This window comes from Apis florea, unplaced genomic scaffold (assembly GCF_048593485.1).
Source record: "Apis florea isolate Af1SG1 unplaced genomic scaffold, ASM4859348v1 contig_3158_pilon, whole genome shotgun sequence".
In the NCBI taxonomy this organism is placed as follows: domain Eukaryota; kingdom Metazoa; phylum Arthropoda; class Insecta; order Hymenoptera; family Apidae; genus Apis; species Apis florea.
Window position 1 is genome coordinate 1,630,923 of NW_028256713.1, and position 14,033 is coordinate 1,644,955.

The 14,033-nt window shown below is 46.9% G+C and overlaps 1 protein-coding gene across 2 annotated transcripts in view; it reads left to right on the forward strand.

The window, feature by feature from the left end:
- The window catches only part of LOC100872118 (uncharacterized), a 48,281-nt gene that overhangs the window by 18,039 nt on the left and 16,209 nt on the right, over positions 1-14,033 (forward strand). For both annotated transcript variants that reach the window (XM_031920480.2, XM_086909564.1), the window contains exon 2: positions 6,484-6,590. In XM_031920480.2, coding sequence (XP_031776340.2) covers positions 6,506-6,590 — 85 coding nt within the window. In that variant the 5' untranslated portion in view covers positions 6,484-6,505. The remainder of the gene's footprint in view (positions 1-6,483; positions 6,591-14,033) is intronic.

The window sequence follows — 14,033 nt, forward strand, 5'->3', positions numbered from 1 at the left end:
CAAGTTGTGTATAAAATAATATCAACTTAATTGTACGCTCGCCAAACGATAAAACTTTCCGCTCCTCGCTCTGTGTCTTGCCGCTTTATTTTCTCTCTCTTCCCCTCGTCATGAATATTCAATCGAATCTCGCCGAGAAGTGGAAATCGTATCCCCTCCCCTTTTGATTTCGATCTGTTTTGCTCTCGAATCGAAGAGATATCGTCGATCGAATGTTGAAAAGATCCGAGAGGTTTTCTTTAAAATTTCTCTCGTTCCAAACTCTCGTTTCATCAACTTATTCTCCCTCCTATGGAAGAAGAAAAGAGAAACATCTCTCCCATTAGGTTGAAATTCCTCGTCAATTTCTCCATAATCTCCGACCCCTTCCCTCCCTCTCACGTATTCATCCCCGACGCGATACGAAGGGAACGAGCACATAAACCGAAACAATTTCCCTTTCGTTTAACGAAAATGAATCCTCTCCTCTCCTCTCCTCTCCTCCCATAACGCGCACCCATTTTAGCACGAGGCGAGCGCATACGCGCCGGCAAATTGCTCAAATTTAATAATCTTCGATGCGATGAATGTACCGTGGTTTAAATAATAACAGTAAGATTACGGTAACGAAGAGGAGCTGGCGTGCAACTCTGAAACGTTCCCTTCTCGAAGGGATCGGGGAAGGAGAGAGAGAGAGAGAGAGTGAGATGGATGGATGGCTGCGGGCCCCGATCCGATCTTTCGACGAGATATTATAATACCAGGGGAATCGCCGGCATCTCGCGGTAATACTCGTTATTACGTGCTGCTGGGCGATCCGACGATCGATCGACACGGAGGGGACGTTTCAATCGCGACGCGGCAGCAGGGATGGGCAAGATAAATGGAGGGGGGGATCGTTTGATCCCCTCGGCGGATCCTCTTACCACGCGCTCCAACGGTTTCGAAAACGATAGTCCGAAAAATCATTATATCAGAGCCGTCTCTTCTTTGTTTTCGAAACTTCTTCCGCACCGAGACTTGGAAGTAAGACCTCTAAACCTCTCTTCCTAAGTTCCGTGCGACGCGAAACGGCAAGGACAAGAATTTCGAGAGAAACGCGGAAGAAACTTACGTGATAGGATGAAAAATTTTCGAGAAGATGTTAATGACAAATTTGTGGGGAAATGCGGGGAGGGGAGGTAGGCGAGGGGAAGAGAAGAAAAAGAGAGAAAAAAAAAGGGAGAGATGGGAGGAAGAAGCAGAACCGGTCGATCGGGCGACGATGGGGCGAATTCCTAAGAATCAGCGAGTGAGACGCGAACGAGCCAAATATGGGCGAGGCGAGGGTAGCTCGTAGCACGTTCCATCGTTGCTCGTCGTTCGGATTCAGGAGTGAAGACGAGGAGTCGGGCGTGCATCCTCGACCCCACGTAATTCTAGCTCAGGTAGATCTATAAATAGAGAGGAGAGGAGGCTCCTCGTGTACACGACGCCACGACCTGTTGCTCGAGCACCCTCGTGCGAACGCCCAGGCCCTCCTTCGTAATCGAACCCCTCGAGAGAGAAAAAGAGAGGCCTCGCCTCGCCATCTCCTGGCCAAAACCGCTTCAACTTAGGGAGGCCATTAAGCGTAACCAACACTCGATAGATCCTTCGATCACCCGCGATATAACCGTCTCGCGCTCCCTCGTTCTTTCTTTTCTTCCGCGTATTCCAAAAATCGAAGTAGTGTAAATTAAACACCACTTAGTTACGAGAAAAATCGAATTCTTCTTGCTCTGTCCATCGCGTCCTTCTATCCAACAGAGAGCGATACAGGACGCTCCTTTCGAGTCGAGATCGAGCCTCGATGATGGCGTAACGAGCCACTCGCCTCTCAACCTGTCGAGATGCTTTAGGGACCAGCAGTCTGCCACTTGGAAGCGTGCTGCGGTGGGGAGAAGAGGGTTTCCAGAATTTTCGAACGTTCTCTGAACGACGTAAAGTAAAATTGTTGATTAATAACGCGGATTATTAAGCGAGGAAGGAAGGCGTTTTTGAGAGTCATTGGCGTCTGGACACACTGCTAATGATCCACGCGGTGTGGCTCGCAATTTGCATACCGTCGTTTACAAGGTTGGGTCGGGGTGGAGTGTCCACCTTCGCGCGGTGATCCCTGATCTTTGAACCCGTTTGCGCCCATAAACCGAAACGTGCAGATCACGACGTAGCCGCTTTTGCATTCGGTCTCCAGCCTCTCTCTCTCTCCCTCTTTCTCTCCCTCTTTCTCTCTCGGTCACCGTCTCGACCAAGGATTCTTGTATCAGATACCGCGGCAAGTCTCGTTCCTTGCTTCTCTCTTTAGGCCGGAGTCCGGTATCCGGTGGTAAAATTACTTTTTATTGGAGGGGAAGGAGGAGAGCGTGTATAGCGGTTTTCTTTTTAATCTTGTCGTTCAAGATGCACGAACGACGCGTCTGAAAAATGGAATATTTTCGTTCGAAATAACTCGTTATTTTATCCGTCCCGTCTTCTTCTTCTTCTTCTTCTTCAGACGTCGTCGAAAATATTAAACGCGCATGCACAAAGTTATCTCGAGTCGTGTGTCGTATTTTTAGACGCGATCGCCATTTATGAAACGGAATAATAATAACTTAGGTTCGATTAATGCGCGAACAGGTTCCCAAGGACACGTGGTATCCTTAAGCAGGGCATCCAGTTAACCGTCGGGTCAACACTGTGGAGATAACCGAGCGAGCAAGCCTGTCAATTATCGAGCATTCGGTCGTCGAAACCCCGTGTCGTCCCTCCAAGATGAAGGATCAGCCTGCCTTTTAGGAGAGGCGGACAGGCCCGTTACTCATTGCTCGATCGGGCACGATGCTCATTCAGGGTATTACCATGTCGGAAGCGAGAGAGAGAGAGAGAGCGTCGTGTCATCGTGCCGTGTCACCATTCGCTTCGACCACCGCTTTTCCATGAAACACCACCGTTATTCGCGAGATTGGCCTATTCTCGATTCCATCCACAAGTTTCCACCTACGTGAGAAAAGGAAGGAGGAATTTCCCTTCCAATAAACTTGCCCCTTTCGAATCCATCGGGAATGTTCCAATTAGTAGATATCGACGAGCATGGAAGGATCAGCCTCGAGCACCATCTGTCCGATTTAGAGTTTTCCACCGTCGAAATTTCCCTCGTTCGGAAGCGAAAAATGTATCGTTCGTAGAGAATCGTGATAGAATCGATAGAAACGTTACGTGTCGGAAAATTTTCGATTCGAACCAATGGAACGTATGGGTGATGGAATCGGTAGATTCTCGTGGTGCGACCGCTGATGATCCCGATCTCACGGCCCCTTAACGTCGGAAATCGTGCGCAGGGCCAGGCTTTGGCTAATCACGGTACACGGTCGAGTAGGAACGGGTAACCGGGACACGGTGGAAACTTCGCCCACGGTTGTTCGCTAGGCCGGAGGGGATACGAGGGAACAGTCTGTTCCCAGGTGAAGGTAATCATATTCCGCGTTCCACGGTAATGGTGAACGAACACAGCCTCCGGCCGCTAACGGAACCTCTGCCACCAGCCACCCCGTTTCGCCGGCCCGTGGCTGCATCTACCTGCACCTTATACCGAAACTTCTCTCGCCGACGCAATTATCGCGCCAACAGCTGTTATCCCATGGAGAGAGAGAGAGAGAGAGAGAGAGAGAGATTCTGAGAGATCGTTATCGGCCTCTTGTTTCCAACTGCGGTTTCCAACTGTCTCCCCTCTCCCGATCCTCGCTTGGGATCCTCTTTATTCCACGTTGAATTTTTATTCGTGTTTGCGAGAAGTAGGGTGAAAAGATTCTCTGGTTTTTACATTTTATTGAATATTTTTGAATATTTTTTGAACCTTAAAAGGTAGTTGCGACATCACTTTTTTTATTATTAAAATAAATGATATGAAAACTTGTCACACGAATCCTTTACCTTCTTCTATCGAACTTAACCAAGAATCGTCAATTCTATTATTCACTTTATTCGAGAAATATATTTCGAAACAACAGTCAATCAGAGTTTAGTTCCTTTTCCTATCGAATTCAATTATTCCAATCCTCAATGATCGAGAAGAAATATTCCAACGATCCACACGAATCCTTTACCTTTTTTTTCCCTCTATCAACTCTACTCAGTTTTACTTCGATTCTCTTTAAGAAATAATCTGCATTTCAAGAATTGTCAACAATCGGAGTTTAGTTCCTTTTTCTATCATCAACGACCAATGATCGAAAAGAAATATTCCAAGAGGATAGTCGACGAATCCTCTCCCACCTCGAACTCAACCAAGGATCGTCAACTCTGTTGTTCTGAGCAGAAATAACAGCAAGGATTACTTTTCCTATCGACGACTATCACTTTCTCGACCATCAAACGTCGTTATTACCAGGCGCTCGTATCGGTGAAATCGCGAAGGCTTTCGGTTGCGGCACGGCCGTATCGAGAGCGTGAGTGAAATTAGTCGCGGTTCGACGAGTGGCAGCCACCATAAACCGGGTCCTGGAAAGTAAATCGCGGATCACTCGGCGACGAATCAGGTTGAATCGATCTGCGACGAAAGGGAAACGGGGCGCGAAAAAGAGAAGAATAAAGAAAGGATAGAAAGAAGGAAGCGGGGGTGTGTTTCGACGCGTGGAACGTGCGGCTCGCTCGCATTTTCATTCACCTCGTGTCACCGCGCGTGGGCGTGCCGTTTCTAGCCTGTCATCGTAACGGCGTTGGCAACGTCTGTGTCAACGAATGGAACAACACGGTCTTTGGGAACGCACGATCGGTCGGGTGAGGACGCGATAATAGGACAATGGATTCGTTGAATTTGGGGAAGGAAGTGGGGAAGGGGGAGCAGGGGCTGGCGGCCTTATTAATTACGAAATTTCGATTCGAGGACGTGACGTAGCGGCTCGTCAAAGGATCCCTCTTCGATATTAATGAAAATATTCGTATGATCTCGCCCGATCGTTTCAATGGAAAAATTTAATGAAGGAATCTGTATGGCCGTGGACTATTCTATTCTAGAATCGTGGAATATCGACACGTCTCGCCTCCTTGTGTCTATCCGTTATCGTACGAAAGTCATCCGTGGATCATCGGAAAGGAAACGTTTGACTTTTCTTGTTTCCCCCCCCCCCTCCCCCTTGGGGCGAGATCCTTTTCGAGATGAATTATTCTCGAAACAAAGGATAAAAATTTTCTTTCGATTACTTATCGCTTCGTTCGAGATATCTTGTTGTTCCCAATGCACTCGCTCGGATCGAAGTATGCGAGATCAAAATCATAGCGTTTCTCGAAGCGAGGTTTCCACGGAGCGAAGCGTGTGTAGTCGTTGGCCGGCGAGGGATCGAGGCGGCCGCCGATGCATACCCCATTCACCGAATTCCTCGGTTCAATGGGCCGTATCCTGAATACGCAATGACACGCGGCTTTTACCGGCTTGGAAGAAGAAGAAGATTCCGGGGGATTTTCGCTCTGTGAGCAACGATTCATAGGCGAGGAGGGAAAGGGGAGATAAGTAAAAGAGGAAACGGTGGTGGAAGAAATCCATCCATCCGAGGATTCATTACGATAGTTCCAAGATGTAATTTACAGCGTGGTTAACGAGCAGGCGCGAGCTTAGGTGTCGCGCGTTCCATCCTTCGCCTTTCTCTCTCTCTCTCTCTCTCTCTCTCTTTTTCTCTCCGTTCCCGCGTTCGATCAACAATGAAATGCCACGGCGAAGGGGAAGTACGGAGAAAAGACGACGAGAAAAGATGAAGTCGACGGGCAAAAGAGAAACTACCCACGCTCTTTTATCTCGGTGGCCCTTTGTATTAAGCCGCTGTCGCGACTGGTATGCGCCGCCTTCACCAAACTCCCCTTCCTGCCGATTCTTCTCTCTTCCTCTCCATCCTTTTTCTAATCCTGCCAACAATTCCCAACACGCGTAATTCCTTCTCCTTCTCACGGCGCGGAGCGTACGTCCAATCTGAATTCTAAATTTCGTAAAATAAATGAACGAAATCTCTCGATCCCTTATATAATTTCGAAAACTCGTCATCCTTGGACCCGCCCTTGAATTTCGAACCACAGGATTCCTGCACGTCGCGAACGGAAATCACGCGAATCCGGACACGCATTCCCACGAGCGCTCGCGCCTCGTAAATTCACGCGCACAAGAGAGAAGGGCTCTCCTCTTATTCTCGGATCTTCACGTCCGCCTCACCGACGCCTAAATACGCGCGCCTGCTTATTCATCCGTCCGCATACCGCGCGTTACGACGCGATCGCGAGAACGGTCAAAGTGCGAAGGCACGCGATATTGGCTCGTTTCCAGCCACGTTTCCAGCTGTCACCGAGGTGACAGTTACGCTAGAATGCCACGTGACGGGATAGATACGGGCGGGGGGGGAGGGGAAAGGAGGCACGTTCGTAGGAAAAAAGGATGGAAAATTAATTTAACTTCGATTTTTTGAAAATCGGTACGACTTTTCTAATTCTTTTCTTTTTTTTTTTCCTTTCGATTTTCAGGAAACGGAAGAAGAGTGCCGACATGTCGGCCTTGAACGCCGGGCCCTGTCGACCCGGGATTATACTGTGTCTGGCGGCCGTTCTACTGGCATCGCAATCCGATTCTGGTAAGTTTTCCAGCGAATCCGTTAACAAAGGTGCGCGTCCACAAAGGTGCCAGTTCGTTCCACCTAGAATTTTATCCTCGTCCTCGCGTCGCCTCTCCGTGTACACGTGTACGCTCGACGTGTCGAAACGTAACTCATTTGACGGCGGGCAAGTGTACGTGAGACGGCACTGAAAAGGAAGTTCTCCCGGCAGAAGTGGGAGAACGACGCTGCTGCCCTCTCTCTCTCTTCTTTTCTCAAAAAAATCGTCGTTCTTCGCTTCGAGAAAGAAGGAACAAATTGCTCGCGAGAGAGGTCATTCTTTTTTCAAGATTAAAAGTTGCGTTAAAAATCTCGCGTATATACGTACGTACATACATATATATATATATATATATATATATATGGTTTATAAATAGCGTAGCGACACCTTCGTTCTATTACCACGTATTTGATACGTGATACGTATGTTGATAAGTGCGATGCGTATTAGAAGGAAGGGATCGATGTAATAACAGCGATTTAAAGGCAATGAAATATCGATCGATCCGATACGTACGCTTAATAAAAAAAAAGGTATGGACTATTCTCAAAAAAAGAGAAGAAAAAGAATGTTCTTTAATGGAATAAGAATAGAGAGGCTCGGAGATTAAAAAAAAGAAAAATTAAACGAAAAACGAGAGTTCCCACGAGTGAACCTCGCCTGGCACACGTATATACATATATATACACGAGGGGAAAGATAGAATTAATTCCTGGCCGATGATCTGGCCCCATCGAATCCCCTCCTCGATCTTCTTCTTTTTTTCCTCTCTTTTTCGAAACGTCTGCCGTGACTAAACCCGGCCAACGGGCAAACGTCTGAATGGTCAACCGAGCCAGGACGTCGAACCTATCCCCGTCCTCCCCTCGCCTTCCCCGCGCCGAGGAATAATCTTACCTCGTAACGCTCACCTCTGGCATCGAGCAGACGAGTGGCTTTCAGGGTGCTTTCCCATGGACCTGCGCGCACACCATATTCGTTCCTCGATCCTCTTCTCCATCACGGCTGAGCCACCATCTCTCTCTCTCTCTCTCTCTCTCTGTCTCCATATCGCATAGGTCTCTTCCGTTTACGTCGAGCCGGTTTCGTGTTACGTTATGGCGAGCACGAGACCTATTCGACGATCGATGGAACGTGGTCGACCGACAGATCCGATCGATTAGTCATCTCCGCTCCCCCGTGGCCGTAACGTATAACCGCGTTGGAAATCGTTCGAAAACACCTGGAGAGAGGCCACTTTCACCTGCGACACGGTGGTTGCGTCACGCAACCGGCTCGAGCGAGGTCAAGTTCGTGGGAAATCGATTATGCAGATCGGCGCATACGTATAGATAAACGAATCGATGGTTGCAATCGACGAAGATAATCTCGATCTGAGGAGGAGAAGGAGGAGGAGAAGGATGGATGGATGGACGGAGGAACGAAACGATCGGAGGGGAGGTTTGACGTTAACAAACGTTAACGTTGGATCGTTTGGTTTCTTTTTCAACCGTCCACGGTTGAATGGGCCGATTAATAGATGCAATTTATTTTGCTTCATCGTCTGGTTCCCCGCGGTTGGTCGCAGTTGGGAATAAAGGCGAAAGCTTCGGCCTTAAACCGCCTCTAAGAATACGAATTCTTATTCCTCTCCCTCCTTCTTTAACACCGACGATTTTAGTTCCGCAACTCAACCCTGACGAAAAGCATCGAGACGAGAAATTAACATTTCCCGAGAATTTGTTTCTCTCACTTCAATATACACCCATATCGAATTCGCTTAATTCGAAACTTACCTTCTACCTTTTCGTTTATTCGCTCGCCCTCCTTAATCTCAACCCTGTCCTCGATATTATTATTATTATTATTATTATTATTATTACTACAACTCGAATCTATCGAATCTGGAAAGAAAATACACGCATATGCATATTTTATATCATCGAATGGAAAAATTAAATCTTCCTTTAGCGCGAGGATCTAGACGTAGATTGCGATTCGTCAAACTGTTCTCGTTTTCGAGAAGAAAGAAAGAGAGGAAAAGAAAAGGAAAAAAGAAAATCGGCTTCCTGGATCTCAGTCATCCTCCTCGATCGTTCGCAGATCCATCAACGCCAGGGAGGGCAGAAATCGATCCTGTTTCCCGACGCGACGCTCGGCCGCAAGCATCGGGAATCATTCTTGGAACAGCGTGTTACCTCGAACGAAGCGACGTGCAAAAACGTTCGCATCGTCAATGAGAACTCATTAGAGATGCAACGTTTTTGCCTTCCCCCTCCCCCTCCGCCACTCCTCCGCCCCGCCGACAATTGGCCGGTTCGGCGAACACCAGGTGTGTGGACAAATGGTCGTGAAGAACGATCGAGAATTCCGCGCGAGGTACGCGCGCCTCTTCCTTTTCCTCCTCCTTTTTTCAACTGGATCACTGGGTGATCCTGTCCCTCGCGCGCGCGCGCCTATCCTTCACGTTTTTTTCCCCTCCCTCCTTTCAAAGGGAGAAGCCAGCCGGCCGTGGTTTTCTCTTCGATATTATTTCTCTCCTTCTCTCCTCGCGGAGAAGATGTCGCGGGGGGAAAGAAAAGGAGAGAGAGAGAGAAAAGAGAACCGCTTCCCAATTTCGTCGACTCTTTGGACAAGTTTGGCTTCTTGTTCCAATTCGACGACAGCCATAATTTCGCTCGAAATTATCCTCGAGAGGGAACGATCTTGAAATCGAGAGATGGAGAGATCGTTTTTTTTTTTTCCTCCCCCTCCTCTCCTGCAGAAGAAAGAAGAATCGAGTAAACCGAAGTTTCTAACGTAATTTCGTCATCGATCGAAGGAGGAAGATCGAAAGAGAGAGAGAGAGAGAGAGAAGAAAAAGAGAAAAGTGATATGTCGTAACCCGAGAGAACGAGATTTCGAAACGGTCGCGGAAACGATTTAAGAAGGGAGGAGGAGGAGGAGGAGAAAAATGCGTGTCGAGTCGGTACACAGCTGCACGGATAGCGGTTCCCGTACTTGGCTGCATCCACGTGATGCTGTGAATTCTGGTCAAACCTGTAAAGGCCTCGAAGAGACGGGTCCACGGATGTCACTGACCGCGTACCTCACCGTTGCCCACTTACGGTCCACATATCGTCGCACCTGACCCTCCATCCGTTCCATATTTATGCCGGTCAAAGTGTCGTTATCTTCGAGTATCGCTCGACAACGATCGCGGGACCGTTCTTCGATTCCTCTCGAAGGAGAGGAGACGGCCAACGCTTTTCTTCGATAAAAAAAAGAAAAAAAAAATATTACATCACGTTCGATTCGTTTCTCGACCGTTCTTCGTTGGAACTGTTAGGATCGTGGGGAGCAGCTGTGCTCTAAGTCGCACGATGATAAGTCGAATAATCTTTTTTTTTTTTTTTCTTTTTCGAAGAGAGGAAGGAAGCGATGTGTAAATTTGAAGAACGAGTTTGAAAGATGGATTAACTGTTGAAAAATGCCCGATACTGTAAAGTAAATATATTAAAAATAATTTTTAATCGCGTCGCATAGTTAGCCCCGTAAATAAGATTTTCCTTGGGCGTTTTACTATCGAGTTCATGTGTACTCGACATCAATATGCTTGCGCAAACATCCCGTGGCAATAAAACTCGCCTGTTAACGAGTTAACAAAATCGATTTTATAATCTCGCATCACGGATCCTGCGCACGGATATCTTTAATTAAAACCCGAGTAATTTCAATGCTGGCGCTCTTCGCGGTGTACATTTGCCAAGTAAATAACGCGCCGCTATCAAACACGCTCGAGCAAACGTATTCAGTTTATTTGCCTTTCGAAGGGTCTCGCCACCTGTTTGACCACGCTCCCCACTCCTTGTTATCGCGGTAATTAATTGCCTCTTTCGAATCCTCTGAAACTGTCGCGTTATCCGTTCCTCGCCCGGATAAAGGAAAAAGTTCTCTCCAACCGTGAGAAAAGAAACAATGGCAAATAGAAGTTTGTCTCCTATCTTCGATCGAAATGAAAATTGCACCGAATCCTGAACGGTCGGCCAATGCGGTCTTTTCTCCACGGATTGGACGGTTGGCGAATTCGGACGCGTCGCTTAAAATTCGGGACGCGTAGAGGAGCGGCAAAGTAAACGTAGCGGTGAACCATCATTTAACGAAAGTTAAACGCACGTGCAACCGTCTCCGCATAATTAGCCGGTTTCCCTAACACTTTGTTTTTCAACGCCGGTTGCGCAACTCCTTTCGTCGAGAGAGAAAGAAGAAGTGGGGCGAGGAGGGTGATCGATCCGAAATTAAACGTTTCCCGCGATTTGCATATATCCAATTCCCGTTTTCCTTGTGCACAGGTCGTAACGACATCTCGCTCGACGATTTTCTGCATCACGCCTACCTTCCGTATCAGCGTCAACGATCCAAAGAACGTTTATCTTTCTCTACTTTCTTATTTGCGAACCTCGCCTCCTTATCGCCGTCTCCGTTTACGATCATCGTCACGGGCACAGAAAACACATTTCCAGACGGAAATAGCTTCTAAGCCGGGGAAGAACGACTGCTTTTTTTTTTTACCACGAAAGGGATTTCGAAGAAGAAAAGCTCCGAAAGCTTTGTCCTCTTTTCGTTATATCCAGTGGCGAGGTCGGTCGATGGAACGATATCATTGGAGGTATTCTTCTCTCTCTGAAAAACGAGTTTCGATATCTTTCTAGCCAATTGGAATTGATGAAAATCGAGCGAGAAATTCTTCCTCCTCGTTTTTATCTTCTCTTTGGAAAAATTGTATATTTAACATAAGAATCGCGATCAAACTTAGCTAAATGAGACGAATCGTGAACGAGTTTCTCGACTGTTAAAAAGAAAATTAAAGTCCGTAAAATGCAAACAAATATCGACGCGTCGCACGAGGAAACAATTCTGGTGACAAACCAGTTTTGCCAAGTTTTTGCCCTCATCTTCTTCCACGTCGAAAGAACTCAACCGCGCCATCTATCATAGCGGAAGTCGCAAGAAGTCGCGCGATCGTTGGAGCGCCGCCAGCCACCTGTCGGGAACGCACACTTTTTATCGAGATCTCGCAATGTTGCGTAAGCGGGCAATAAACCCCGATTGAAAATACGATGGGACGATAATTTATAATTGTCCTCGAAAACGGCAGCATCGGCTGGAAGGGAAGCGATCGAGATATTACGGGAGAAACCGGTCGGTCCACTTCTCGATACCAATACGACATTGACACTGAAACGTCACGGAAGGCCGTAATCGTGTTACGATACGATTCCAAACTCATTACGAGGGATTTTAATCCCCCGTCGGCAAAGATCGTACGTCACCATTTGCCACCAGACGCGCGTCCACTTTTATATATCGACACCGGTCCTTGCGTAAACATCGGCCGATGAACAGGTTGATCGATCCCCTCGCGAAACAGCGGCAATCGTAAATTATCCCGCCCCGAGGCTGCTTCGCCAGCGTTTTCCCGCCGTCTTTCCTTTTTCCCGTCGATAATTGCCTTTTAATTGCCTGCATATATCAAGCGTTTCGATAAACAGCCGATCGAAAAGCAGCAGCTACGTTAGAGAGAATGATTTTGATTTTGATTTGAGGCTTGGAGATAGAAATTAGAAATAGCGACGAACGTCAGGAGTAGTTTGAAACTCGACGAGTTTCATTTTCGACCAACGATTTCCTTCCACTTTCGAAACGATCGAAGGATCGTCTTCCTCCTGTTTCCCTCCCCTGATTTCTCGGGCGGTGGTTTTGCGGTGCGGTCTAACCGCGACCTTGGAAGACACATAGTGTAGAATTTGGTGCACGCGATACGAGGCGAGGGGCGGGAAGCCAGGTGCTCGTCGGAGCGTGTGCGGTTGATGGTAATGAACTTTCGCGGAGGCAAGGCCGCCTGGATGATTTCATAACGCGCGCGCAATCCTCTCGCTCGGCTGGTTAACCGTCCATTCCTCTCTCTCTCTCTCTCTTCCTCTCTCGATCGTTCCTTCCTCTTTTTCTCGGTTCGACACCGCAACCGAGTCTCGCGGTATGTAATAGCATCGGGAGCGCGGTTCGACCACGAACGAGAGGGAAAGAGAATCGTCCGGTTAATAAAAAGCTCGATTGAAAGAGCTCGAGGAGAGAAGATCGACTTACATAATGGCTGGTGCGTCTGCCTCGAGATGAATAAGAGGATCGACCTCGATTACCATTCTCTTCGTACGTATGAGTTTTTCTCTTTTTTTTTTCTTTTTTTTTTTTTCTTTTCGAGGAGAGATCGCGGTCATTGTTGCGCGAGATAAGCAACGAGCGAAGGAAGGAAAGGCCGTTCGTTTGTCCTTGGTTAATTACGATGGAATTACGTGGTCGAAGAAAGTCTAAAGAAAGAAAGGAGGATTCTATTTTCCTTCTTCGATCGTTTCTTCTTCGTATCGAATTGTTTCGAAATTTTGAATATTGAATAAAGTTGTTGCGCGTTCGGATTCGTTGGAACAGCGATGTACGTAAAACGACGATCCCGTTACTTTCTTATTACTTCGAATCCACTTGATTCGTTCGACGAAAAACACGGGCGCGGAACCAGTCCAACTCTTTTAATCTTCCAGCTACACGAAAATCGTGTTCGGAGAGAAGAAACCGGTACTCTCCTCGCGTCGAGTCCCCGCCAAACGGACAAATCATTTATCGCGACGCGGCAAAAAAATTTCCTTCCTCTCGCACCTGTTGTTCCCTCGATCGGTCTCATCATCGAGTCACGGTGCAGACGATGTAACGGGTTCCCTGGCAGTACCGAGATGTTCTTGCGAATCAAGATAAGAAAAAACCGAGTTGCCGTGAATTTCCTTGTTTACCGGTTCCCGGTGAATAAATGCTTTAATGTTTCCCCTCACCGGACGCCTAACAGATCCTGTTCATCTTTTCTCCATCCTCTAATTATAATTTCACCGCCTCTTTCGTCGAGATTTTTACAGTTTTTTTTTTTTCTATCAACATTTCTATCAAGAATTTCCACGATTTGTTGAGTATCACTTATTCGTACAATTCTCACTTTGATATTGATGATTTCGTGCCTTAGTCGAGACAATTTTAAGATAAAAGCAATCGGATCACTGGCTATCGAACACATTCGAATCGATACTAATTCACTTGGTATTTTTTTTTATTTCTATCAAGAATCAGGTATAGAATTACGTTCCGTTATTAATATTGACTTTTTCATTTTATTGGCAATGATACTCGGAACTTGCTACGCGAACTTGCTTTCAATAATACTTAAATTTCCCATAATATTCTTCGTACCTTAGTCAAACAATTTTAAGATAAAAGCAATCAGGATCGTTCGTACAACGTTCAAACATTCATTCTCAAATTCAATTTTTCAAAATTTCAAAATTTCGTTAATATCTAAATTTCCATCACGATATCGATTTCTTCGCATCGTCGCTGAAAGTCGAAACGACCATAATGATTTA